This window comes from Sphaeramia orbicularis, chromosome 22 (assembly GCF_902148855.1).
Source record: "Sphaeramia orbicularis chromosome 22, fSphaOr1.1, whole genome shotgun sequence".
In the NCBI taxonomy this organism is placed as follows: Eukaryota; Metazoa; Chordata; class Actinopteri; order Kurtiformes; family Apogonidae; genus Sphaeramia; species Sphaeramia orbicularis.
Genome location: NC_043978.1, coordinates 43,925,674 through 43,951,020, shown reverse-complemented (window position 1 = coordinate 43,951,020; position 25,347 = coordinate 43,925,674). Strand labels below are relative to the sequence as shown.

Genomic DNA, 25,347 nt, shown 5'->3' with positions numbered 1-25,347 from the left:
GATGATATGACTGGGGTTTTACAAATCTGATGAAAAATTGGTCACAAAAGTCTCCTGCACCTTTAATGTGTAAAAGACAAGTCTTTGCATACACTAACACATATATACACAAAAATATATACAAAAAGAATGTATAATAAAGAAGAGCATAGACCACATATTCAGTGGGAGGTCAGACTGTATAGCTGTCATGAATTCTAAATAGACTGGTGCCCATGAAGTTGGAATAATTTTGCTGTCAGACACATTCCTCTTTTTATTCCTACTCATACACATCATTAATCACCTTTGACCTGGTTCAGTGACAACACTCTGAGTCCCAGTCATGCTTTATCTATCAAGAATAAATCACATTGTCATAATCATGTCATGAGAAGAGGTAGAAATATTTTTATTCCAGTTTTATGGGCAACAGTGTATATAGGGCATCTCCATAAAGATGTTTAATAGTATGAGGAACCCAAAAGAGATCACATTATGTAAGGCTTGTACAAAGACTGAGGAAATGCTAGTTCATGGAATGTAATTCTGCTTTATTTTTGATAGATAGCTAGATAGATAGATAGCTAGATAGCTAGATAGATAGATAGATAGATAGATAGATAGATAGATAGATAGATAGATAGATAGATAGATAGATAGATAGATAGATAGATAGATAGATAGATAGATAGATAGATAGATAGATAGATAGATAGATAGATAGATAGATGCTTTATTGATCCCAAGGGAAATTCAAGTTTTTTGATCAACTATTGCAACAAAAATGTAATTTATTCTGTCAAAATGAAACATGACACTGGACAGCTCCACAATGTTGAGTCTGTTTTATTATTTCATGTTATTCTCATCCAGGTCAGGATTAGTCCAGTGTTAATTTATGAGCTTTACAGATCTTGATATGTGAATTTATTGTCACCTATTCATGTTCACTCCTGTGCTACGTACACTAATAAATTTCAGACTGCAATAAGAACAGGATGTCACTGTTTAATGTACTTTGCAGGAGAGCAAATTTATATAAAGTATATTTTAAAATGAATAAAACCTGTAACTCTGAGTCCTTTCCAGAGAATGTGACATGGAAGTCCCAGTTGTCTGTCTAAATGCTACATCTTTTTCCCATTCAGTCATAGGTTGCATGTTCCCTGTGACAAATACAGAAAGACCTACAGCATAATGCGTCATATACCTTGTAAAATGAGGTAAAGCATCTTGTTAATATGAAAAACTGATGGTGCCGCATTCAAAGCAGGTCACACAATGTGGGTACAGCAGACTGCATGAGGAGGGAAATGGGACAAATGTAATCGCACAGGATGTGGAACAGGAGCCAGGTTCAAGTGATCCGATAATAAAAAAGAGTGGTTTGTGCAGAAGGAGATATTCAAATACTGGATAATGTGTAAACAAACGCGCACTGTGTCGTGTCAGTCAGACTGTATGTTTTGCTCTTTGACATAACATAACCTTTGTGAACAGATGGTTGCCAGTCGTCAGATAACTAAATAACAACCCTTCATACACTGCTGGTGTATGTTTCATATCCAAATGCTTTATGGTACATCGGATGCTAATGTCAACAGATGGTATTTATTGAGTGAACCTGCGTGAGATGAATTTACTGTAGCCTTCTGTATGATCAAGGTGACAAAATCCGGAACTGGAAAGAGGACGTGTTGACTAATCTGCAAGCGACATTTGACAACCACAATTTGCTGTGGTGCAGGTGGAAAGGGCAGAACTGCGGTTCACCCTGTGCATCCTAATCAAACGTCCTCAGAAAAATTGTTGCTACATACATGGAAATTATGAAAGAAATCAGAATGTAATGAAAGGTATAGTTGTAAAGATCCTATGCTTATTTTTCATGAGCAGAGGATCAGTGTTTAATTAATGTCATCCAAATAGCAATGTTTTCTCAGCAACTGTAATTTCATATTTCTTATCTTTATATGCTGTTGCAAGTTCCGTATTTGTACAGGATGTGGTAAGAAAACACTGAACTTCTGTGAGGTGATGAAGTATTACATGGTTGTTCTTTATAAGCTGAGCAGGGAACCTTACAGATAGTGACTTACATTCATTAAATTAACATAAACAATATCATAATCTGTTAATCTTACTGAAAACAGTATCTCTTTAAACCAAAGTTACTACTCAAACTGGTGGTGATTAGGGGAGGGCTACAGCCAAATATATTCTTTTGAGTTAAATGAAGAATTTAACACACTTCCTGTTACTTCATACCTTCGTGCTGAGCAGGAATGCATTTTTTATGGCAGATTTTAAAAATCAGCAAAGTCACTCTTAGCGCTAGAGCAGTGGTTACCAAACTTCTTGGGTTCGTGACCCCATTTTAACATCACAAATTTCTGGCGACCCCAGACATTCAAAACGGAGACTTTTTTTGCTAAAATTAATTTGTTTTTGATCATGTAATAGTTTGCTATACTATGTTGCAAATAAACATTAATTTTAGATGACATTTAGTCTATATAATGTATATTATTATGGACGGAGGCAGAAAAGCCAGGTGTAGATTACTGCACAAAGTGAGAATTTTATTTTCCTTGGTCAGGATACGTACAGTCAGTCCAGCTTGGATTTACAAGGCTGACAATTAATACTGAACAAATAATAACTCAAACTATGAATTATGAAAGAGCTGCAGCATCTGAAACCGACCACAATGAACATTTGACAGATAAACAGTACCACAGTGCCCCAGTTTCAGCTTCAGTTTGTCATGTCTTTTATGGATTGTGACTGTCTCTCTCAACTCACCATATATTTTTATTAGTAAGTTTTTTATTTTTATCAATTACTAGAAATTTCAGGCGACCCCATTTGAATTCCAGGCAACCTCATGTGGGGTCCTGACCCCAGGGCTGAAAAGCACTGTACTAGAGCATCATGGTAAGAGTAGTTTGAGTACCAGTGTCTGAGTACGAACTTTTTTGGACATTAATCAGTCAGGGGCAGATCTGATGGGGGGGGGGCAGCCATCCCTTTGCCACCCCATGTAAGACTGTAAAGATCCACTACTGATCAGAGTTGAATACTGCTGTAGAATCTGGTATAAATGTATGTTTTAGGTGTTTATGGTTCAGTTTGGTTGCCCAGTTAACATAGCACAGTGTCTGTAACCTGTAACATTTCACCCCCCTCCCCAACATACAGTTCAAGATATCTGCAAAATAATATGCTGCTACCCCTTTTGATGTGCTGCAGAAAGTTACCACTTCCCCTACTGATAAGACATCACAGGGACGTCTGTGTAATGCTGAGCAACCAAAGATACTGCGTATGTCCAGGATATGAATCATGGCCAGCGTACCTATGCAGGTTTAGATAGACGGTTGTATAAAAACACACACAAACACACACGGAAACCAGAAGGAGTTTCATTTCATGGTGGCTCCCAGTGTTTTTCCATTGAGCTGCTTAGTTCACAGCAGGCTTTGAAATGAGATCTCACACTGTCACACACACACTCACACACTGTGGATAGGTATATAATCCTACAACCTCTCTCTGTTAGCCATCAGATGTTGAATCTGTAGATCATCAGTGGTTTAAAGTTAATAAACAACCCTTTGTTACCTTTGGGGTCCAACAGCACCCATCAATCAGAGCTATGTAATTATAGTTACAAATACATACAGCTGCGGAAAAAATTATTAGACCACCCTTGTTTTCTTCAATTTCTTGTTCATTTTAATGCCTGGTACAACTAAAGGTACATTTGTCTGGACAAATATAATGATAACTACAAAAATAGCTCATAAGAGTTTAATTTAAAAGCTGATGTCTAGACATTTTCCATGGTTTTCTTGATAATAACCAAAATCACTTCAGTTCTTACGTGAATGAATGAATGAATTTATTTTGGTTTTACATCAATCATTGTACTTAGTACATTAATCATAATAAACATAAAAACCAAAGTAGGAATAGTCTAGAAGCAGAAGTTTATTTTTTGCCTATCCTTCTCACCTAATACACTGCTCACATCAATTTAAATATGTACAGCATCAAGCATTCGCACCATAATAATATATATATATATTTTTTTTTAAATCAGCAACAACAAAAACATATTGACTATCTCAATTCAATATTTCTAAATAATTTTAAACTCAAAACACTTTTTTTTTAAACTTTGCCAAAGGAGTGAATAACTTAAATAACATCAGTAGCTATGGCATTGTACTGCCAAAAACAGTACTTTTAGGCTTTTCATGTTTTCTTTTCTGTCTGTTTTAGTCACATGATACACACAGGAGTTAGGACTTGATTGCATAACCATTGTGTTTGATGACTTTTGATGGTCTAACAATTTTTTTCCGCGACTGTATACAGGATTAATATATGAGCAAATGTGAATTATATATGACAGGGTGATTTAATTGGTTTAAAAAGGGGATTACTAAATTGTAATTTATGTTTTTATTTTACTTTATTTTTTTTCTCTTTATGTAAACATGCCTTACACTATGCTACACAATTTTTGAGCATGAATGTGTGTGTATGCTTACATGTGCATATGCCAATAGGGGAATGTATATATAGTATGTCGTGTTGCATTTTATATGTATGTGTGTAAACATTTATATTTACATTTGCATTTATGTTTTTTTTTCTTCTCATTTGTGATATTTTGTGCCTATGTTTCAGTGTAAGCTCGCACTTTACAGTTACATTTGTCCATGAGGATAGGTGGGTTGCTTTGTGTTTTTTTTGTGTGTGCTCTGCATAAAAATAACAATTCCTCTTGTTTACACTTTTTTTGCACTATTGCTGTAAAAAAAAAAAAAAAAACTCTATACAAAGTAATCTTGGTGAAAAAAAGAAAATAAAAAAGGGGATTATAAAGGACTCTCAAATGTCCTGGTGCAATAAGAACAAACCTTACTGACCTCTGTGTGTCCATCAGTGAGTCCACAGTGTCATTTTCTACACATTCTGAGAAAAACAGGATCTAAGTGACGACCTTCCCGTAAGTGCCAGGTGCTATGAGCACAATTCTGGGAAGCCACGGTGAAGGTGAGCTGATATCTGTTTCTAGCACATGATAGTCTCTGACTTATTGATGAGCAAGAAAGTTTGACACCATGTGTAATGAATGCGGAATCAGGGTAAACAGCCAGAACCAGCTGAGGTTAGACAGGAGTAATAGGGAAAAAAAAACAAGCATGCTCATGGGGATGGGGGGTTCCTGTTCAGGCCTCTTTGGTTTTTGTCTGTCATGGTTTCAACTGAGTTCTATTTTGAGAGGCAAATTCTTGTGTCCTGAGTGTCCTTCACCTCTCCCTGATCCCACCCAACACCCCCTCCCCTCCCTCTTTTATTTACTATGCTCCCTTCCCCCTTTTCATCCAGTTAAACACCTATACCTGCATGTGCTCTCCTTACGTTTCAGGTGGAGGGGGAGGAGATGGGTAGAGTGCTCAGGGAAGGAAGAGGAGGAGGAGGAGAGCTTTAAGTGGTCACACTCTGGTGGTCAACTAAAGAAGAACTCTTCTCTCCATCACCTGACCACACTCTAGTGGCATTCAAATTTCACAGCAGAGCAGCAGGAATGTGGCCGGTGCTCCGTCAAGCCTCCTTAGCTCTGCATTATGAAGTGGTGATACACTGAAAAGGAGGACTGAGGTGTAGATGAGAAACAAAAAAAGCTGCTAATGAGGAAGAAGTGGGGATAACCTGATGAAGAAAGAGGGAGTGATGATGGGAGAGGTGGGATCATGGAGAACAGGTCCTGATCTGAGTCTATCTTAGGAGCAGATAAGATGAGCTGGACAATACAGCCATTGTCATGTGATCAGGGTGGGATACTATTCCCACACAGATCAAGAGTGGGTCTGCAGTGGTGAGTGGGAGGGTGGGTCAGGGGTGGGGGGTAACAACAGGTGAATTCTTGCAGCAGTCTTTCATGGAGAGTTACTTTTAATGGAAAAACACAAAACCTAATGGAGGAGGAGTCATTGCCTACCTGCTGCTTTTAAATAATTCACTCCCGTCAATTATTCAAGTGTTTGTCTTATCGTCACATGCCCTCTTTGTTTACCGAGGAAATGGTGTTACTGCCATAATCAGATGGTGGAAACTTTTTAGACAGCCAACATGACGCCTACTAAGAAATTTAAGCTTGGGAAGAACTGCTCATGCCTGCAGTTTAACACAAAAAGCAGAAACAGAAGCCATGCCCGAAAGGCTGACAGCGGAGATTTGGTCAAGTACTGGTGACCAGACCTTTTTGGACCACATGTATTCCACCAGAAACTGATAAATGAAAGTTAGAGGCCATCAGCTCAACCCCAAACACTAAAATCCCACATCTCATCCCTGTCAGTTTTAGTGCTAATTAGTTTGTTCACTCAAACTAGATTAAGAGTCTTAAAAGTTTAAAGCAGGTCCAGATTATCCTCAGTGCAACAGATACTCCAGCCTTATTTTCCACAATGCTTTGTTAGATTGTGTTGACCTACCTTCCCTAAGGCCATGCCCTTGCAGTGGTAGTCTCTTCTGAACTAGTTTAACCACCAAGTCCTGTATGTTTGGCAGCAGGATTTTAACTGCTGACCCATTACCTTTGGAAAAACTGAACAGTCTGGTCTCTTACAAGTTAAATCTTTATTGAACTTACAAAAGTCAATTTCTAAAAGCACAAACATTTACATTAGTCACACGCACATCCAGAATTTATAAGAAAAACTTAACTTGTTTACAATCTTTTTTTTTTAGAGCTATGAAGCCTGGGCTCAAGTATTTTAACGTGATTATTTTTTTTAGTGGGTACATAGTAACCGGCAGATATTTCCTCAATTTAGAACAAAAGTGATTAATTTCCTGCAAAAGGGAAAAAAATCCTCAAGTCCATAAGCCCCCCCCCCGTGCAGAAACAAGACATGACGGAGCAGCAGGGTGTGCCCTCGGTGGGCACTGGGCGGCGGCATGCAACAAGCGAGCTCCTTTTAGATAGATACTCCAAGAGGACAAAAAGACAGAAAAAAAAAGAAAAAAAAAAAAAAAAAAAACTCAAATCCAACTTTCTTTGGGAAAGATCGGGTTTACTAAGGACTGCTCTTGGGTGCGTCCTCAGTCCGGCCGTCTTGGCGGCGTGTGTCCAGTGCAGAGCCCCACATCCTTGGGGAGGAGGAGGAGGGGGGGGGGGGGGTCACTAGGACCAGGTGTGGAGCAGAGACGCGGCCACTGTGAGCGGCAGCAGCAGCGTCCAGGCGGAGGTCCTGCCGCAGCCGTTCTTAGAGTCGGTGGCGTTGGGGGTCATGCTGCTGTTGTATGTGGTCATCATCGGCGTAGTCGTATTCGTCGAGGGCGTCGTGGCGTTGTTAGTCTGAGCCTGAATCTACAACACAGATCACATTCCAGGTGGTTTCACATCCAAGCCGGAGACAGCAGCAGAATGAGACTGACAATAGAGTGGAAAAAGTGAGCCCATCCTGTCTTCTTGAGGACAGATGGGACACGCTTAAGTTTCAAGGACTCCCGTGAGACGCGCTAGATGTAATCTGTCTGCTTGGATAAAACAGGTGGGACTTTTTTTTTAATTCAAGGAGAACCCGCTTCACACAATTTATGAAACTTTAAAATTTACTTTTGAGGATTTTTCCTTTTCAAAAAGTTACAACTAAATCAACTTCATCATACGAATCTGAATTAAACCTGATATAGACGCTCCTTAATTGGAAGTTAAATGGTGATAATCTACAAATAGAAGTGATTTAGAGAGTTCCCAGACTGGAGGATAAAAGTGAGCAGACTTACCTGTGATGACAGATAAACAGCCAACAGCACAGCTCCCAGGCAGGATATGCACATCTTATTCATGTTGGCGTCAATGAAGTCCGGACCCTTCGCCCTGCTAGAAACTTCTGTGGAGTGGCTAGGTGAATGAAAGGAAAGATGGAGACGTGGGTTTTATACCCGGGCTGACATCATCACGGCCACCTGCTCAACATCACGATGCGTTCACGTCCGGTCGGAGATATGGTCTACAGACTAACAAGTGACAGTTAAAGGCAAGTACACAACTCCATATAATGACCCTTAATCTACTGAATGTATGTATTGTGTATTTTTTCATATTTTGAAAAATGTTGAGCTTTTTAAAGGTGTGTATTTCATAATGTTTTCTTTTTCTCTTTTCTTTTTTGAATAGTCTATCATCTATTCATATTCAACATTCAGTTTCTTTCCATCCTCTTTTATTCATTCATTCATTCGTTCATTCATTTGTAAATGTAGTATTGTATACTATACTATTGTGGGAAAAGCTCAGTGTGATGCCTTTGAAAATACAATGTACTGTGGTATCTTGTGGTGCATTCAGGTGTCAGCGTAAAGCTCACTGTTTACTCCTGTTACGAAAAAAAACTTCGCAAATTAAGAATGATTAGTAGCTGTTAAACAACACCTGACCAGACTACTATTCACATTACCTCCATTAATACAGAAAGAAAGGAAAAAGCAAAATGTTGATGTTATTTCTAGTCGAGTGGTTCAAATTTACATAGTAGACCTACTACGTCCTTGTTACATACGAAAAACACACAACACACATAAAATCCTCATACTTATTGCTAGACTACACACACATCCATGACTTATATATTCATATTTTATAGGCCTACTCATTCACTAATTCTATTGTGTATTTATCCTATTATTCATACCTATATTTGCTATAATTTCTTCTTCTTCTTCTTCTTCTTCTTCTTATTATTATTATTATTATTATTATTATTATTATTATTATTTTATTTTATTTTATTTTATTTTTTTTACATATATCCTCCTGACACCCAGTAAATTAACATTTTCGCCATTTTACATTAAATAATTGCCTTAATTGGAAACAGTATGATGCAACAGCTTTTTCAGATACATTTTTAAAAATATATATATAATGTCCTTTTTAGTGGACATTATGTAATTTTTTATTTTAAAGTAAAGCTGTGAAACTCTTGTCCACTACAGAGGACAAAAATGCATTGCTGGGTGTCAGGAGGATATTCAAATATTACATGTATTATTGAGTTTTTGCATGAACCCCGCATAGTTGAATTCTACAAGTGAAAATAATATTCATAACACATAAGTTCTAATATATCATTATTTTTGCGTATTAATGCGTACACATGCTTGTAGATTTCTATTTAGACCGGCAGAGGACATCAAATCCGTCTCATACTAAACACATCATACTTATTAGACTATGAGAGACACTTTGTACATATAGTTTGGATATCTTATAAAATGGCAACAGTTTTAACATAGATTATTTGATTTGTTTGTGTGCTCTGAGCTTATAAAATTATATATTTTTCCAATTCAAAATTAAGACTGGTATCGTTAACTGTTGAGTCATATTCCTCAGATGGATAAATAGCGCCCTCCAGTGTATAATCTCCTCAAATACGCAATTTAATGAGACTGTTGATTAATATTGACCCTTATGTGTTTCCGTAGTTGTCCGTTCTAATATTTCTTCCGGAAGAAATAGTATTTCCTGAAAGACGGAATATAAAAACAGGAGAACAACCCGCTGTCACAACACAGGAACAGCTCCGTCCTTGTTAATTTTTGTGGTTTTGTTGGACCACAAGGCTATCCGGCCTCTCCATGCTGCTGTGCCGGATATCACTAGTCAGCCAGACGCTGCCGAGATGGGGACGGAGGTCACAGCGGGGAGGCGGCCTCCTCCTCCGGGCTGTCTCCTTCAGCTCCAGTCGCTGTCACGGAGTCAGTTCAGGAGAAGGTTCCGCTCAGCCCGCAGAGTCCGGGTCTGGACAGGGACAGTACCGAGACACGGTGCTTCTGCCCAAGACGGATTTCCCAATGAAACTGACCGGACAGAAGCTGCTTGACAAAGAACTCGAGATCCAGCAGGTAGGACTAACGACCTCCTCTGGACATGTGTCAAGTTTAGTATCCACTGCATATCAATAATAATATACTGTGACAGAGGACAGGATGTGTACTTCGGATTTAAAAAGGTCCTGCTTTTAATGTGACACACATTACTGTCACTGAAAGGCTTTTCACTCCTTTAATGAAGTAAATGAAGTCCAGTTCTGAGGTCTCTACACTGGCTCCCTGTCTCTCAGAGAATAGACTTTAAAATTCTCTTGCTAGCATATAAAGTACTGAATGGTTTAGGCCCAGAATACATCAAATATACCTTGTAGTCCAGTATGAACCATCCAGACCACTCAGGTCATCTGGTGCAGGTCTGCTCTGTGTTCCAAAAGTCAGAACTAAACATGGAGAATCAGTATTCAGTTTCTATGCTCCGTATATGTGGAACAAACTACCAGAAAATATCAGGTCTTCTGAGAGTCTGAGTTCTTTTAAGTCAAGGTTAAAGACTCACCTGTTCACTGCAGCCTTTGACTAAAAGGCTTTTGACTTTTTAAATGTCATATTCTCTTTCAAAATTCTGCACTGCAACTCTTACTTTCATATGTGTGTGTTTTTGTATTTTTGTATTTTATGTGTTGTTTTCTTACTTGCTGTTTTTAATCACCTTTTACATGTTTCTTTTATAATGTTTTAAATGTGTTTCTTTTTCCCTGCCGTTGTATTTCAATGCCCTGTGTGAAGCACCTTGAATTGCCTTGTTGTTGAAATGTGCTACACAGATAAACTTGCCTTACCTAAAAGAATGACAACAGTAATGTCCGAATACTCCACTACAAATAAAGATCCTGTATGAAAAATTATACTGAAGAAAAAGTACATAGGAACTTGTTTGGGGTCTCTGTCTAGCATATTTTTATGACAGTATTAAATGATCACTATTGAAGCATCAATGTTAAAGCTGCATATTACTGTTGGAACTGCATGAGGAAGAGGGACTGGTTTGAACTATTTTAGTCCATACAGAGTAATGGGTAAAGAAAGAAGAAAAAAGTTCAGAAACAGAGACATGTTTTCTGTTTTTGATGTTTATATGATATGTCCTGATAGATACAGACTTTCTCCAGTGCTGATTAAGTTCTAAAGCACAGTGTGGAGATCATCTGACTACCTGAGACTATATAGGTTAAACAGAATATCATGTAACATTGAAGTATTGAATGACTGGAGCTCTGTTACAGATCAGTCTCACATTAACAGTGCCTTGTTTGTATTTACACTGTGTTTACCTGTGCATTCTGTATGTTGCAGGACTGTAAGTTTGCAGATTTGTACTCCTGGCAGAGAGAGAGGAAGGCTAAGAAAGAATTCTGCCTTCATGATGGACCACCATATGCCAATGGAGACCCTCATGTGGGGCATGCACTCAATAAGGTGATCAGTTTACAACGTTATTATGTTTCAGTTATTTTCCCCCACTGTGATACATTATAATGAATGATAATTGATGGCCTCTTATTCTGATCTTGAAGAGTACTGGTGGAATAATAAACATGTGTGAGCTTGTTTATTGATTCTACTCTTCACTCAAATCAGTAATCATTTTATTTGTCTTGTCTTATTTGAGCCAGATCCTAAAAGATATCCGCAACCGTTTTGAGATGCTGAGGGGGAGGCAGGTCCATTATGTGCCCGGTTGGGACTGCCATGGCCTGCCCATTGAGCTGAAGGCTCTGGGAGAACTGGGCACCAGCGGCCTCAGTCCTCTTCAGATCAGACAGAAAGGTGAGAAAGCACAAAATCAGGATGAAGATGAGGCGTGTGAGATTTGCAGCTGCTGAGACATTTGTTTTCATCTTCTGCAGCACGGGAGTTTGCAGAGGGGGCTATTGCTCGCCAGATGGCTGCTTTCCAGCGCTGGGGGGTGATGGCTGACTGGGACCAGTGTTACTACACATTTGATGGAGCCTATGAGGCTGCACAGCTTAAAGTCTTCCAAGAGATGCACAGCAAGGTGAGAAACTGGTATAGTTCATGTACAGACAGAAAGGGTCCATAATGTGATTCTGTGTCTTTGTGACTATAGAACTGAGTATTACTTATTTTCATTTGAAGGTCTGTTACAGTACATTAATCTCATTGTCTTACACTACAGGGTCTCATATACCAGGACTACAAACCAGTGTTCTGGTCTCCTTCCTCAAGGTAAATGTATGGCTGGTGCATGATGTCTGTACTTATATGTAATCATGTTAAGGTACACAGTCCTGTACAAATGGGTTTTCCTGCTTTGACAAAGTTATAATACCATACAAATGTATTTTTTAGTCTCTGTTGTAAGATATGACCAGTATGTACAGGAAATAAGTAAACACTATGAAAACGATAGCCACCTTCACCCATAAGTAGCTGGGATAGGCTCCAGTGACCCATGCAACCCTAGTAGGATAAAGCAGGTTCAGATAATGAATGAATGAATGAAAACAACTATTTCAGAAAAGAAGTTCCTGCAGAAAAATGAGGTAAATATTTAGAGTGACTTCCTTTTGTATATGAGAAATGTTGAACTGTTTATCCAGACAACATGAGACTCACTGTTCTCATCTTTTGGTGCTTCGTACCAGGGTTCATTCAAGACATGTCAAACAGTTCTTACTGTTTCAGCAACATTTTACTGTAGGAACAGAGGTCTCACTGAACTGACTGACTCTTGTCTGCAGAAGCCACTGAGTTAATATTTTTGCACATTTTTGTCGTGTTTTTAGTGTGCTTCCATACTTCCTGTGGTTTGTTTTTTTTATTATTTATTTTATAAAAATAATAAGAGGTAAAAATGTTTTCTCAGTACAACCCCTCTAATCCTGTCTCTGTAGAACGGCCCTAGCAGAGGCAGAGTTGGAGTACAATGCTGAGCATGTGAGCAGAGCCATCTATACCACATTCCCTCTGGCCACATTGCCTCCGAACATCACCAAAGAAGCAGGTATCACAAATATGTGACAAATGTCATTCACAGCCTTTTTTTTTTTTTTCATATGCGTTTTGACTGACAAGTTAATCTTTGTATACCTTTAACAGGTCTGGACAGCGTCTCTGTGTTGGTGTGGACCACCCAGCCTTGGACCATTCCTGCTAATCAGGCCATCTGCTACATGCCTAATGCCCAGTGAGTACCTCAACCTCTGTTTTTAGTTGCATTTTCTGCCATTACTCAAAATTGTAAAATCAAAATCTCTAATTCTTCACTTGCTTGATGACACAGTGGAAGAATTTGGAAAGGTTTGCTGATTAGTTTTGGGTTCTCAGGTACTCTGTAGTGAAGCGGTTAGATAATTCTGAACTGCTCCTGGTGGCTACTGAACGTACCGCCAACATGGCAGCACTTCTGGGAACAGAGCTAGAAGTTGTCAGCACCTTCACAGGTAATGCACACACTCATACACAGGTGTCTGTTTAAACTGAACTGTCTCTATACACAACCATGATGCTACTGTCTTTCCTCTTCAAGGTTCTCAGCTTGAAGGCGGGATCTGCAAACATCCCACAATTCCTTCCAAGGAAGTACCGCTGCTGCCTGCCAATCATGTGACTATGGCAAAAGGAACAGGATTGGTCCACACAGCACCAGCTCACGGCATGGAGGATTATAGTGTAGCTTCACAGTTTAAACTGTCTGTGGTATGTTTTTATTCTGAAATATGTTTTGACATGAAGGAAAGTACTCTTCCATTGTGTAAGAGTTTTACTGAGGCTAAAATAGTTTATGTGAATCTAACACTTGGATTCATTTCTTGTTTTTTTTCCTCTTGTTCAATCATGTTTTCTAATGTATATTGTTTGGAGATGTTACCTTCTTCTATAAATAAAAATGGTAGCATGAAAGAGGCAGGTGTTTAAATAAAACTGAGTATGAGATGAGTTATGCTATTTTCATTGGAACAGCCTTCAGCCAATGAATGACAAGATTAAACCTGTCTTTCTTAAGGACTGTATTGTGAATGAGGATGGCAAGTTCACTGAACTGGCAGGCCCTGAGTTACACAATCTGTCTGTGATGAATGAAGGCACCGATAGAGGTAAGAAACCAGAAACCATCAGAAAAAGCCTTTTCTTGTCTGAATGTTGTGTGTATTTGTGAAGTGACTTGGCTGCCTGTGTCAGTGATTTCCATGCTGAAGGAGTGTGGATCTCTGGTGAAGGAGGAACGGTGTGTGCACAGCTACCCATACGACTGGAGGACCAAGCAGCCCGTCGTCATCAGACCCAGCAAACAGTGGTTCATCAACACGGCATCACTCAAAGACAAGGCCAAGGTAAGATGGGATGGATTATGAAATCTGTTGGTGATTGTGTACAAGGAACAAACCAGTTTTAAACAATGCTTTCATTCCTAGGAGGCACTGCAGAAGGTGCGTGTTTTACCTGAGTCAGCCCGCAGCAGCCTGTTGGCTATGCTGGACAGACGGACATACTGGTGCATATCCAGACAGAGAAGCTGGGGCGTCCCGATCCCAGTCTTCTACCACAGAGAGACGGGAGAGGCTCTCATCAACAAGTAAGCAGATGCACAACGCTGACAGACAGACGTCATGGTGCATTAGATTAGATTACATTACATTACATTTACCTTTACTGTCATTACACTTGTACAAGTACAACAAAAATACATGATTACACTACATTTGTACAAGTTTACATACAAATGTAGATTACATTACACTTGTACAAGTACAAGGTAATGAAATGCAGTTTAGCATCAAACCAAAAGAGCAATCAGTAGACAGTATGTAAATAAGTATAAAGGATAGATTTGTACCCCGCTCCTCAAAAGGTATTGTTTTTGGTTCAGTTTGTTTGTTTGTTTGTTAACACTTTAGCAGCAGAACTATTGGTTGAATTCATACCAAACTGAGTTTATTGATTGCCAGTGACTCAGAATAGATGTGATTACATTGTGGGAAAAATAGGTCAAAGTTAATATTTTTTCACTTTTTTCTTCTCCCATTTACTTATAATGGTTGAAATTTGTCTATGCTGACATCAGCACACACATAGGCATGATGACATCAGCTGGATTGATGCCAAAATAAGCTACAATACGTGTGAGGGGCAGGGTTTGTCGTGCCTGACACTACTTTTTGGGGATAGATTTTTTTCAGTATTATACACAGATGAATAAACACAACAATATACAGTATGAAAGTCCAATGAATATGTTAATAAACATAATAATGGATATATTTGAGTGGTACAGACATAATACACAGATTATGGGCATATGATACAGGTGGATAGTGGCATAATATACAGATGAGTTGATATTAACATACTGTACAATTAAATACTATGAACATATTATTCAGGTGGATGACAGACCTGAGTCAGCCTGCACACACTCCTTCTGGTTATGCACTGGCATAACCAGAAGGAGTGTGTGTATCTGGGATGACTGTCCCTCAGTCTGCTGGTCTTAGTCCAGAGGCTCCTGAAGTGCCTTCCAGAGGGCAGGAGGGTGGGAGGAGTCCTTAAGAAAGCTTGCTGCGACAGAGCAGTTCACATGCCAGACTGTGACGCAGCTGGTCAGGATACGTTGTGGTACACTCCCGTTTATCACCTCCCTCGTCCTCCTGTCTCTTCTTCTACAGACACACCGTCTCCCATGTAGCTCAGCTCTTCAAAGAAAAGGGCAGTGACTGTTGGTGGGAGCTTCCCATTGAGACGTTGCTGCCAGCTGCTGTCCTCAAGAAGGTCAGCATGTGTGCCAGTGACACGTACACAAAACAATCAGCAGTGTAATCTTAATGTAAAATGATAGATTTCCTAAATGTGTATGCTTTTTCAGCCTGTTTAGGGTGTAATTGTGATGTCCTGTATGTGTGTGTGTCAGAGTAAAGCGGGTCCAGTGGGAGACTACATTCGTGGAGAGGATGTGCTGGACATCTGGTTTGATAGTGGAGCATCATGGGCTGCAGTACTAGAAGGTACACTGAAAGCACATCTCTCATATCACACTGAGTTCAGAGTGAGCAGTATATCACATGTCCTTAATGTATTAGGACTTAATTTATGTGGGTTGCAGTAAATTATTATACCCAACAATATCAAGTGTTGCCACATTTTTTAGCTGGTATACCAAGACTCGTGTGTGTTTTGTGCTCTTCTTTGCTTTTCATAAACACACACCAGTAGTTAATTAACCCATACAGACCCAGTGCTACTTTTGTGGCAGTTCTCATATGATTTTTTTCCTCAAAATTGACCCTTTCTGAAGTGATTTATCACCATTTATTGTAATATTATCTTCTGTATTTTGCATTGTTTCAGTGAAAATCATGTATTTTTGTTGTATTTAATTCACTGATCATGTAGATGTAAATAAAAGCTCAGATTAATGTTGAGTGACTTTTTCAACAAAACATATCATTAACTGGACAGAAAACAAGTATCTCCATTCACTCTCATTTATAAAACTCCACGAAACTCCTCTGAACATCCAAATGGGTCATATCTGATGATCATGAAAAGATGCTAAACTGTATTTTACACCAATTATTTACATGTATTAATAGGATTAGTTGATCAACAGGTATTTAACAGTTTAGATCAGTAGAAGACTTTGGACGCTAGTGGATGTTTGGGTCTGTATGGGATAATGTTACTAGGTTAGCACTTGAAGTGTTGGTTTACTTCACTTCAGCCTGTAACATTTTTTTTATCAACCGCTGTCATGGGTTTACAGAATAAAAACAAGATAGGTAGATCAAATTGATTTGTGAGGATGGTAAGCATAGTTGACATTGAAAGAATTTAATTTTTTTTATTTGGAGTGGGTGGGAGGAGAATTGTTTTACTTCTTAGAAACATGCAACTGATGGTTATGACACTGCTTCTATTTGAGTATGTTAAATAAAGTCTGTCTAAAGCATTTTAAAATAATATGTGGTATACCAACATTCACCCACACCTTGTCTGGTTAGTTTTTTATTTTTTATTTTGTTTTCGGGGGAGGGTATGTGGTACCCATACTGTCTGACATTTGGCTCGATTATTTGACCTCAAGCTGTGATTAACATTCTCATTTCTAATCAGCAAATGGGCAAAATATCCCCATATGATTTCAGTAAATTCTCACCCAACTGCAGTTTTCACCTGAAATTTCAGGGGGGGAGTCAGTGTTGAAAAGTGATGACCTGCTGGGGATTCTAAAAAAAAAAAAAAAAAAAAAAAAAGGTGGAAAAAAACCGGAACACTACTTTGACGAGGCAAGATTCACTATTGAACTAGAAAAACAGTCGCAGAAAAAATTATTAGACCATCAAAAGTCAACAAAACAATGGTTATGCAGTCAAGTACTAACTCCTGTGTGTATCATGTGACTAAAACAGACAGAAAAGAAAACATGGAATGCCTAAAAGCACTGTTTTTGTCAGTACAATGCCATAGCTATTGATGTAAGAACTGAAGTGATTTTGGTTATTATCAAGAAAACATGGAAAATGGCTAGATATCAGCTCTGAAATTAAACTCTTATGAGCTATTTTTGTCGTTATCATTATATTTGTCCAAACAAATGTACCTTTTGTTGTACCAGGCATTAAAATGAACAAGAAACTGAAGAAAACAAGGGGTGGTCTAATAATTTTTTCCGTGACTGTAATTTTATTACTGTTGTAGTTGAGCTCAGCCATCTGTCTTCACACATTAACCTTATACTTTGGTTTTGTTTGTGTTTTTTTGTGCATATTGTCAGACTGAAACAAACCATGCAGACACATTAATAACTCAAATGTAAAGTATCTGAAAAGTGTCTTTAACTTGTTATTGGCTCAGCCACTAACACATGGAAGGTATAATTCCTGTTACATGTGTTCATTAGTATTTTTGTGCTGTGGCTGTCCTCCAGACTCATTCCATCAGTTTACAGTTGGTTCATGTGACTGATGCACAGCGCCATATTTCCATTGTCTGTGTGTCATTTCCAGAGGAGACTGAAGGAGACTCTGAGGAGCCAGAGTCACGTCTCAGCTGGCTCCCTGCTTCGCTCCGCAAACCTTTGACCACAGGTTATCGAACAAACACCTCGGGGCAAACACAGCCATGTTCGCTTACGTCTGTGTCTTTCTTTGTCAGGCTTTTTACACCAACCAGCCTGTTTGTACTTCCTGTGCTTTCACCTTTCAATTTTTTTTTGATATATTGCACTTACCTTGTAATCCAGTTTAGGAAGTCCAAACCAAAACCACCTGTATGTCCACGAGTTCAACTGAGAAATACCAAAGGTGGAAATAGTTGAACTCTTTCAGATGGCATGCGTTTCTCCTTTTTATTTCTCTCGTGCATGATGGTTTTAAACAGACTGGCTTTGAAAAATCCTGCAGCTGTTTCTGTTTCCAGGACTGGCCCAAACTCTGCACCTCTTTGCTGTCTGGTTTCTCTCTGGACTGGTTTCAGCTCTTGTCTCTGTGATGCCATTCCTAAAAAAAAACCAAAAAAAACATCCCTATTATGTACTCAGAAGTGTTCGCCGTTCAGTGTGTTACTATATAACCCAGTATAATGTACTGTTATAACGTTCCACTAACGGCGGCTGCTCATTCTGGTTGTTTTCAGACCTTTCTGTCCTCTGGGATAAAGTCCTCACATACACCACACATTTCATTTACCTTTCATTTTTATGTTGAATGCGTATGAATCTCATTTCCCTCCTCTGCTCAACTTTTTAGAGTCGGACTCCAGGGCAGATGCATATGTGGAGGGGAAGGACCAGATCGGAGGCTGGTTTCAGTCTTCGCTGCTCACTAGTGTGGCCGTCAGGAACAAGGCACCTTACAAGTCAGTATCCCACCCACAGCCCACTCCTGTGCCCCTTTAGGATGGCTAACTTAACTGTGAGGGGAAAATGATAATCACATTTTCAGTGATGAGCATCTGGATAAAAGGTTACAAGTGAAAAGAAATAAATGTTCCTATTATATGAGTTGATGAGACACTGGTATTGTGTGTGTGTGTAGGTCTCTGGTGGTCCATGGGTTTGCAGTCAGTGAAAAGGGAGAGAAGATGTCAAAATCTCTGGGCAACGTGGTGGATCCTGATGTAGTCATTAATGGAGGGAAGGTAAGGTCATAACAAGTTTTTTTTTTTTGTTTTTTCCCTTTAAGTAGTCCCAGAAATCAAAATTTTCTCCCAGAAAATTGTGGGAAAAGGACCACCCCCCGGACTCATTGACGGCAATCTCACAGACCCTTATAGTCACAGCATGGTCATGGTCATGTTAGACCTTTTGGAACTATGCTTTGATCCATCATCAGATCTTTGGCAGGAAGTCAGACTGAGCAAATGGGCAAGCAGCTATATTTATACTCATCATTGATAGGAATTTTCCCCTTGGAGTTGTGGGGAAAAAAGGGGGAGGATTGAGTAGATACGACCATGTGTGACAATAAAGGCATTTTAACCCCTTGAAATCAGACATCGCATATTTCTATTAATATCTTCATAAAAAAAAAAAAACATGCATTGAAATATTTTGTCAGTTCATGTTGTGTTGTGTAGAAGACGTCTGTTTTATCTGCAGTGACTTTTGAGGTTTCCAGAGCCTCTGGCCAGTCCCTGAAGGCAGCATTCCTCCTTTCTCTGAGCCTCCAGTGACTAGAGCTTTTTATGGGAAAAAAAGGAAACTTAAACTATTTCACATAAAAAGATGTTGTTATTTTTTTTATATTTAGACATAGCTTATCTAGTTATTTTTCATAGGTTACACTACTTTTGTGAACACAACAAATTGCAAAATCAATCTGAAATCTCCAAATTTCCATTCACACATAGTAAAGTTCTGTTTTCATACATTTAACTTTTTTCAAATTTGAATTTGTCTGTTTCAGGGCTCAACATAGTGTTGCAGTACAGATTTATTCTACTGATAGCTGAGGATGTTGTACACATTTTGATACAAAACACATCGGGTATGAGGTTATATGAAGGGCCTAAAAAAAGTGATTATAAACAGGTATGGCAGTGACGGACATTTATATTACAGACTCCTAAGGGTTAATAGTTTTAAAAGGAATTGGCTTGGAGTTCCTTCGTTATAATCCACATTTTCTTTATTTGAAGGGTCACTTCACAAAATGTATTTCTCCTGGTGGTTTCCAGTTTCATTTTGTTGCATCCTTCATTGACAGAATATTGAGAAATGAATTTAGAAGTGCTACCACGATACTAAAATGAGCAAGAAAATAGGTTTTATGTTATTTTGCTGGACTCGAACCCTTGGTAATTATTAAAAACTTTTACTGTAGTTGTACTTATCAGTCTATGCTACTCTGTTTTACTTTAATTGTTCACATTTTTATAATTGTGCAGGCTTTTATAAAACTCCCAATCTGTAAATATTAAATATTGTTACCTATGATGCTTATATTTCTGATACATTTTACTTTTATATCATCCATTATTCATCTGAAGTTTAAACCTCATGTCTGCTCTAACGGGTCTGAAGTATGTATCACTAAACCATAATCCACTGAAGTCCTTCTGTGATTCTTAAATGTCTTAGGTTTTCTGGGTCTTCTACCTCTGTTGTGTCTTTCCTCAGGACCCCAGTACTCCAGCGTTTGGGGCTGATGTGTTGCGTTGGTGGGTGGCGGAGTCCAATGTGTTCTCTGAGGTTCAGATCGGGCCCAATGCACTCAACTCGGCCAGAGACAGCATCAGCAAAGTAGGACTACGACGCACAGAAGTAAATCCACTGTCCTAACTGCCCTCATGTTGCTGTAGCTCTCTGTCCTCTCATGTTTCTCCCTCAGCTCAGAAGGACTCTAAAGTTCCTGCTTGGCAACGTGCACAGCTTCGACCCACGCTCTCAGGCCGTGGACCCAAAAGAGATGCACTACATCGACCAGTACATGTTGCACCTGCTCCGCGAGTTCAGCATCAAGGTGTGTTCAGTGAGATGACACTCATCAGCAGAGTCCTCCCTGCTGAATTGAATAGAATAGAATAGAATAGAATAGCCTTTATTGACATTGTGTGTACCATGGAATTGCTACTCCAGTCAGTATTAACAAAACACCAGTACTACAGAAATAAGAGTAGAGCGAACATAAAATTACTAAAACTCATTCATTTTCATTCATTTATTCATTCCAATCTAAATAATTAGAAAGTAGCAGGATGAAGAAAACTTATAATACCTGCCCCTTTCTTAACCCTTTAAAGCCTAAACCATTAAATCATTGACAGAAAATTCCAGTTCTTTGAAACTGGAGCCTTTATTGGTCCTTCTGAACAACCAAAAAAAAATGTTTTTCAAATATCAATTTCCATGTATGAGTTTCAATTTTGTATCATATTTGATACATCGGGTCTCGATGCTCAAATATTCTTATTTTTGAACAAAGAAAAACATAATATAACACAAACATATGTAACAAATTGGTAATTCCTTTTCAAAATTGTCAAAGTTCTGCCTTCTTCCTCATTAATGGCAATCTTGTAGTGTCACTGGAAAGGCCTCTAGAGAACAAATTCCTCTCCCTGGTGGATTATCCATGTATTGCATGTATCTAATTGTATACATCAGGTTTTTCAAGAAAAAAAAATATCACACTGATCATGTAGAGGACTTCAAAACTCGTGTATGAAATATGATACGTTTGGCATTATAGGGTTAAAACATCTGCTTACATCAGATAAGTTGCCATTACAGCTGTTACAGTAAACAGGTTACATGATAGTCAATAAAAATAAAACAAATTAAATAAAAAAAACTGGACAGAATATAGACGCAGTTTACAGTATTAACGGTATGTGACAGTATGTATATCTATGAACAATGTTAACAGTATGTATATCTATGAACTAAGTCTATATAAAAATAGTGCATTTATTTTTGATAAATATTGTGTTGTTATTGCAGGACAGAAGATTATTCTATGACTTACTCCACATAATGCCTAGTCATTAATCCTAGTAAATGCCACACAAAATTTCAACATTCTTTATTAGTCTTCAAGATGGTTTTGAGAAAATGACATTACTTGTTTTACAATATTACCGTAAAAACAAGTGTTACAGACAAAGATACTAGGTTCAACAGGTCAATACTTTTTAACGATTCATTGATTAATACGATAATAAATGGAGTTTGCTTAGAGATGCCATCTTAGTGTTTTCAATATCAGATGGAAGTTTATTGCTTGCACTTGATTTAAGTGGGGCATCAATAATCTTCAGGATATAACCATGAAGGAATGTTGAAAATACTTAGTCACCACAATATTACTACAACATGAAAGATAAATGCCAAAATGTGAAAGATCTGATTGTGCACTGCAGCAAACATTGGTCTAAAGCACTAATGAAACTTTTTTTCACCAAGTAATAGTTTGGTAAATATGCAATGGTGGATCATCTTTTACAAACATTACATACTACTACTTATTTCTTACATTTATCATGAATAGTTTTAGTGCAGCATCTTTTTTCTGGATCACTTGGTTTTAGAGTAAAATCAGTGCCACACACCAGTACCTCAAAAACTAATGAAAATATGAAGCTGAAATTCTGGTATTTACAAGGACTAATAACATAACTTTCTGAAAGTAGATGGTCACTTGGCAACATCTTCTGAAACCTGGTGACTTACGGTGGATTTACTGTTGTGTAAGGAGTGTGAGCATGTGTGTAAACCACTACCTTGTGTGTTTGTGTGTGTGTGCATTTCCTCTGCAGGTGACCGACGCCTACAGTGAATTTGACCCAGGCCGGGTTATCCGTGTCCTGCAGGCCTTCATCAGCAGAGACCTCTCCAGCTTTTACTTCAGCATCATCAAAGACAGGTGAAGTCTGGAAAAAGCACAAACACCACTGTTACTGTACTGTGATGCCTCTGTGGTTCCTGGAGTGATACTTGGCTCATTTTTATGTTTTTCTCTCCCTCCATCAGGCTGTACTGTGACCCAGAGGACTCTTTGGGTAGGAGATCATGTCAGACCGTCTTGGAGGAGATCCTAGATGGAGTGACCAGGTCCATAGCTCCCATCCTGCCACATCTAGCTGAAGAAGTCTATCTGCACGCGCCGGGCCACGATGGTACATGCCCGTCACTTTCTTCTTTTGCTGAGTCATTAACAAGTGCTTTCATGAACTGGTGTTTTTTTTTTTTTCTGCAGAGGGGGAGACGTTGTTCAGGAGCGGCTGGATTAAAAGCAGTTCAGTGTGGCGGCGGCCGGGATTGGAGGAGGCTGTGGAAGGGGCATGCGCCATCCGGGATTCCTTCTTATCGTCCATCCCAGGCAAAAACTCAGCTCAGTATGATCTCACTATTGCCATTGAACCAGGACTGCTGTTTGAGCTCATGGAGGTAAAGTGCAGTTTTAGATGAACTGGTGTATATTTCATTTCTCTTTGTACAGGAACATTTTTTAATAAAATATACTTAGCACCATTAAAAACGCAAGGTCCAAACGTGGTGTAATTTCCAGAAAAAGATTTGCTCAGGTGCCTATTTGGTATATGTTGCTCATGAGATGAGTAACACAGTTAACAGCAGTATTTTTTTTTATTCCTGACACGCATGACATCAGCGTTTCGACTAATCCCTTAATATCGGACATTGAGTCGAATCTCTTGTACAGAGTCACGCTTGACTGGTAACTTTAGGTGTGGTCAATAGCCTATAGAACGGCAGCAAAGAAAACGACAAAATGTTTTTGCCAGCTCAAAATGCCACGACTCATGGTACAAAAGAGAGAGCATGCCATAGGTATGTTATGAGCAGGTCTGAGCCGTGGTGAAGTCGCTCACCATCTGCGCTGTCATTAGAGTACAATCAGTTGTCTGAGTGCCAGAGAACATGAGACAGGCTCAAATCCCTCAGGACAGAATCATGAGACTTGTCAGTTCCATGCATTGTCGCTGCACTGCTTGTTTGAAAACCAGAGGTGGACACACCTGATATTGAATGATGACACTTTTAGTTTCTGAGTACCTGAATTCAGTGACTGAACAAACATGTTAAGTTGATCACAATTTTTCCACAAATCATTCTCTAATGACCAATGCTTCCCTCTTTAATATGAATGTAACCCCAAACCAATTAATTTAATATATCTACAAATATACATATTATTCTGACCCGTGCATTTTTAATGGTGCCAAGTATACTTTAAAAAAAACAAAACAATGCATCTGATCATCAGCCTCTAACTCAGAGGAATAGTACTAGTTGTAAAATTATAAAAACATGTGTTTTTTGGTTCAGAGGCAGAGGTTTACATGTAGATACCTGACCTAATAGATGAGGTATCGCAGACATGAGATCCTGTAAATCCAGTGCAACATGTACGATGTCTATAGAAAGTATTCACTTATTTAGGTATTTTAGATAAATTGTTACCCATTATACATATTTCATTCTCTTTAAATGGATGGTGTAAAAGTTCATTAATATCCTCGTCCTGTCCAGTCTCTCCAGGAGGAGCCCACCTCCACCTCCTCTCAGCTATGTGAGCTGATGATGTCATCACGGGTCAAACTATGCAGTGAGTTGCCCCGCGACCTGCCCTCAGATGCCCTGCTGAAACACGGCACCTTCCTCATCAACCTGGAGGGTGAGGACATTCAGCTGTAGTCTGATGATCCAGTAGAGGTGTGTTCTCTACAGCTCTGTATCCTCAGTGTGTATGTGTGTCCATCAGGTGGAGTTATCCGGGAGGACAGCGCCTACAGTATAGCAGTGGTCCCCACCTCCGCTGCCCGATGCCCGCGGTGTCGCCGCTTCACTGCAGAGTCCACAGACTGCCTGTGCCCACGCTGCCAGACTATCGTTTCACAGTCTCAGTGACATGTCGCCTCTTGGTCACCATGACAACCTGGAGATACTGACTGCTTGCTTTGGGTGAAGTTGTACTCTATGGCAGAATAGGAAACCACTGAAAACAGTCAGTCCACTTTTGGCTACTGCCAAAGAAGAGAACCTGCAGCTCTGCTTTAGGAGTTCAAAGTCAGAGAGCAGATGGTCCTCATCTAAAAACACTCGTACAATGTCCTCAAAAACAGGTGTGGACTGTCACCGAACTGTAAAATCAGCCCTGGTCGACTGTGGATGGACACGCTGGTTATACATTTGATTTACCTGATGCAGAACGAACAAAATGGTTTGAAATATACGTTTAGTTGGAGAATTTGAAAATATTTAATCAAATTTCAATCTAGAAGGGATGGTTGTTTTTTAAGTGTTTAAATGTATGGAAAGGCGTTCATTACAATGTCACTATGTGACAACAGTGGAACATTAAAACTGTATGAAAGGTAAGCAAAGATTACATGATGAGTTCTTGGAAATGCCTGCTTGTGTCAAACAAACCCTGTTCCTTGTAACTCAAAATGTAACGCATATGGAAGACAAGTGTCTGAAACATAAATAGAGTTTCATCTGGGCACGGTTCGAGTATCAGCAGA

At 39.0% G+C, this 25,347-nt stretch overlaps 1 protein-coding gene across 4 annotated transcripts; it reads left to right on the top strand.

Annotated features, from left to right (window-relative positions):
• Positions 1–9,502: 9,502 nt before the first annotated feature.
• Positions 9,503–25,328, top strand: iars2 (isoleucyl-tRNA synthetase 2, mitochondrial). 4 transcript variants are annotated; one of them, XM_030126203.1, is made up of 24 exons: positions 9,503–9,915; positions 11,197–11,319; positions 11,517–11,670; positions 11,751–11,899; positions 12,041–12,090; positions 12,759–12,868; positions 12,961–13,051; positions 13,192–13,307; positions 13,394–13,563; positions 13,871–13,961; positions 14,047–14,198; positions 14,280–14,440; positions 15,531–15,633; positions 15,773–15,866; positions 17,868–17,948; positions 18,609–18,717; positions 18,897–18,999; positions 20,480–20,602; positions 20,691–20,822; positions 22,618–22,724; positions 22,832–22,977; positions 23,058–23,248; positions 24,353–24,497; positions 24,585–25,328. In XM_030126203.1, exons 1-24 carry the CDS (start codon positions 9,649–9,651, stop codon positions 24,728–24,730), a joined length of 3,114 nt encoding a protein of 1,037 aa, XP_029982063.1. In that variant the 5' UTR covers positions 9,503–9,648; the 3' UTR covers positions 24,731–25,328. The 4 variants fall into 4 exon arrangements, with proteins under 4 accessions (XP_029982063.1, XP_029982064.1, XP_029982066.1 ...); XM_030126204.1 differs by having other exon boundaries at positions 9,504–9,915; positions 12,964–13,051; XM_030126206.1 differs by lacking the exon at positions 17,868–17,948 and having other exon boundaries at positions 9,506–9,915; positions 12,964–13,051.
• Positions 25,329–25,347: the final 19 nt, after the last annotated feature.

Coding starts and splice junctions, on each gene's coding strand:
- iars2 (XM_030126203.1), top strand. CDS start 9,649: ATGCTGCTGTGCCGGATATCACTAGTCAGCCAGACGCTGCCGAGATGG. Junction 9,916..11,196: donor AAGAACTCGAGATCCAGCAG/GTAGGACTAACG, acceptor TGTATGTTGCAG/GACTGTAAGTTTGCAGATTT. Junction 19,000..20,479: donor TAGTCATTAATGGAGGGAAG/GTAAGGTCATAA, acceptor GTCTTTCCTCAG/GACCCCAGTACTCCAGCGTT.